This window comes from Gadus chalcogrammus, chromosome 2 (assembly GCF_026213295.1).
Source record: "Gadus chalcogrammus isolate NIFS_2021 chromosome 2, NIFS_Gcha_1.0, whole genome shotgun sequence".
Lineage (NCBI taxonomy): Eukaryota > Metazoa > Chordata > Actinopteri > Gadiformes > Gadidae > Gadus > Gadus chalcogrammus.
The window spans coordinates 4,016,718-4,019,217 of NC_079413.1; the positions used below are offsets into that span (position 1 = coordinate 4,016,718).

The following is a 2,500-nucleotide window of genomic DNA, read 5'->3' on the forward strand; positions in this document are numbered from 1 at the left end:
TTTAAACCGAATAAAAAATGGCCACACCCTACAACATCCCGCGCTGTTGCTATGGAGGACACCCTTAAACTTCCCGCAGTGTTGCTATGGACGAATACGGCTTTCAAATGAGACGAGGCATTGATGTGAGTTTGTCATGTTTTCTTTTTTTTTTCCGGCATAATATGTTTTGGGATCAAGTGATAGTTTACAAAAATAATGACAACCCGACGTCTCAATTGGCATTTTACTACGAAGCGACTGCATTGCACTTGTTCTCCGATGTTTGGACGCTAGTCTAGATGGTCTGTGGGCAGTAGGCACTTTATTTGAACTGTATTTTAACTTTAAACTTTTTATATATAGGAGAGTACCGCTCCATCGCGGAACGCAACCTCTACTGCGTTTCCACGGAAAAAAACTCGGAAAAGTTGGATCATTAGCATCGTACTTCGGCTTCGGACCGACACAGAACGCGAATTCCCAATCAATGACGTCAATGTTCCGACTTTTATGCAGTTTTGCGGAAATAGAGTAGAGGTTGCCGACCGCGATCGGCGTTCTCTGATATCATAAAATAACCCATTTGATTGCGCACTATGGGTGAGCTAGGGTCTGCTATATCCACCCCAGACGCTCTGTCCCCCCTCTACGTCACCACTCTCATTCCCTCTTCCTCAAGATGATGTAGATGAGGCCGCTGATGAGGGACAGAGGGAAAGCCACCCAGGCCAAGACGTAGGCGTAGCCGTAGGAGGTGCCCGCCCCTTCGTCAGGAGCCATCACCGTGTAGATGATGGCTCCACACATCACAAACAGACCTGGACGCGAGAGACAGGGAGGAAGGGAGGGAGGTAATGGGAGAGAGAGAGAGAGCGAGGGAGAGAGAGAGAGAGAGAGAGAGAGAGAGAGAGAGAGAGAGAGAGAGAGAGAGAGAGAGAGAGAGAGAGAGGGAGAGAGAGGGAGAATAAAAGGAGAGAAAGAAAGAGGGGGGTTCGAGGGAGAGATTGAGGAGAGAGAGAAGGAGAGAGCGAAACAAGTTATTCATTAGCTTCAGATCAGTGTGTCATCACTGCTTGTCGCCTCCCACATGTGCAGAGGGGCGTGGCCCGGGAGTGACGATGAGGTCACACTTACTGGCCAGGATCTGGAAGACGGCAGTGAAGAAGAAGCGTCCGCCCTTGACCAGTCTGAACAGCTGATACAGGAAGGCGATGAGGGAGAAGAAGCAGAAGAGCACGGACAGCACCATGAGAGCCTGCACTGCCTGGATCCAGTCTGCAAAGACACACAGAAATGAAACTGTTATTGATACACCACCGCATCCACGCACAAGAAAGCTGTCACAGGATTTCTTGTTGTTTCTCGCCAATATCATGTGGGCGAACAATAATGCCCCTTTGCCACAAGGAAAAAGTAGTTTTCTCACCTTCATTGCTGGCGGCTTGGCAGTGGTAGCCACCATTGACGGTCATGCATCTGTACCAAAGATCCTGGCTGCTGGTGCCCCCTACAGTCCACGCCTTGTAAACACAATAACAGAAAGCCACAAAGTTAGTATTTATTTAGCCACAGTCAAAGACAAACTCATCGCCAGCAACAACATCCCTATTTAATAACCAGATATAGTGTAATAGAACAGAGAGTAGGGCTTATGTTTCAACCATTTAAAAAGAACAACAACAATGATACTGGTAATAAAAAGGGAATTAACTTACGTTTGCCGCCGTTGAGACAAACAGAAGCACCAGAATGATAAGGTGCAAAACAAGCACTCCGAGAAGAATGAGCAGCATCTTGAGGCGGATCTGCAGAGATGGAGACAGAAGAACCACATTGAAGTCAGCAAAAAAGGCTCCAACAATAAATCCAATGAAGCGCTTTTCACCGACGAATACCAACACAAGAGGGCGCTGTTTCTCTACTCTACGTTAACCACAATGTTTACTTGAATTTGAAAAGTATCCTCTTACACTACTCCGATTTGAAAGCGTGACGATTTACTCGGATTTAGTTCGGATTCAATTTGAACGCTTAAATTATGAATCTCATTCAGCAAATATACAATAAGGTTAAAATTGTATCCAACCTAGGCATCAGTAAAACATTGATAAATCGTTCTCAACTTCAACTTATTCAGCGTACGTGTATTTATCCATACAATTCAATAAAGAGTTTACTTCACAATGAAGCAAAACGTGTAACGACAAAGCGCAGGACCATGGGGCCACGATGTGTTAAAACCCCTGAGCACACTGAACCACTCAATCCATCAGACTGGAAAACATTCCAACGTAGTAGCGCCATGCATGTCTCTGGTCCGTTTCTCCTTTCTTATCATTATTGTTCTCCTTTTCAGGACACGATTGCAACACATAAACGGCACAAAACAGGTTACAATATCCACCAAACTTAAGACAAAATAACAAAAAGATCCAGAGTCGGTTAAATCCAGGAATTAAGTCCTGATTAATAGTAAGCAATTTAAGGAAAAAAGTGCTCACTCAGAAATGCAAAAGCT

General features: G+C 45.1%; 1 protein-coding gene across 2 annotated transcripts in view; it reads right to left on the bottom strand.

Moving 5' to 3' along the window:
• Positions 1-139: 139 nt before the first annotated feature.
• Positions 140-2,500, bottom strand: part of LOC130370192 (peripheral myelin protein 22-like) — a 2,539-nt gene continuing 178 nt past the window's right edge. The window contains exons 1-5 of one of the 2 annotated variants that reach the window (XM_056575919.1): positions 2,484-2,500; positions 1,698-1,787; positions 1,409-1,502; positions 1,117-1,257; positions 140-800 (exon numbers count right to left, since the gene is read on the bottom strand). The exon at positions 2,484-2,500 is cut by the window's right edge and continues 2 nt beyond it. In XM_056575919.1, the coding sequence (XP_056431894.1) occupies positions 643-800; positions 1,117-1,257; positions 1,409-1,502; positions 1,698-1,775 (471 nt within the window). In that variant the 5' untranslated portion in view covers positions 1,776-1,787; positions 2,484-2,500 and the 3' untranslated portion in view covers positions 140-642. The remainder of the gene's footprint in view (positions 801-1,116; positions 1,258-1,408; positions 1,503-1,697; positions 1,788-2,483) is intronic. The other variant, XM_056575911.1, reaches the window with a different exon arrangement.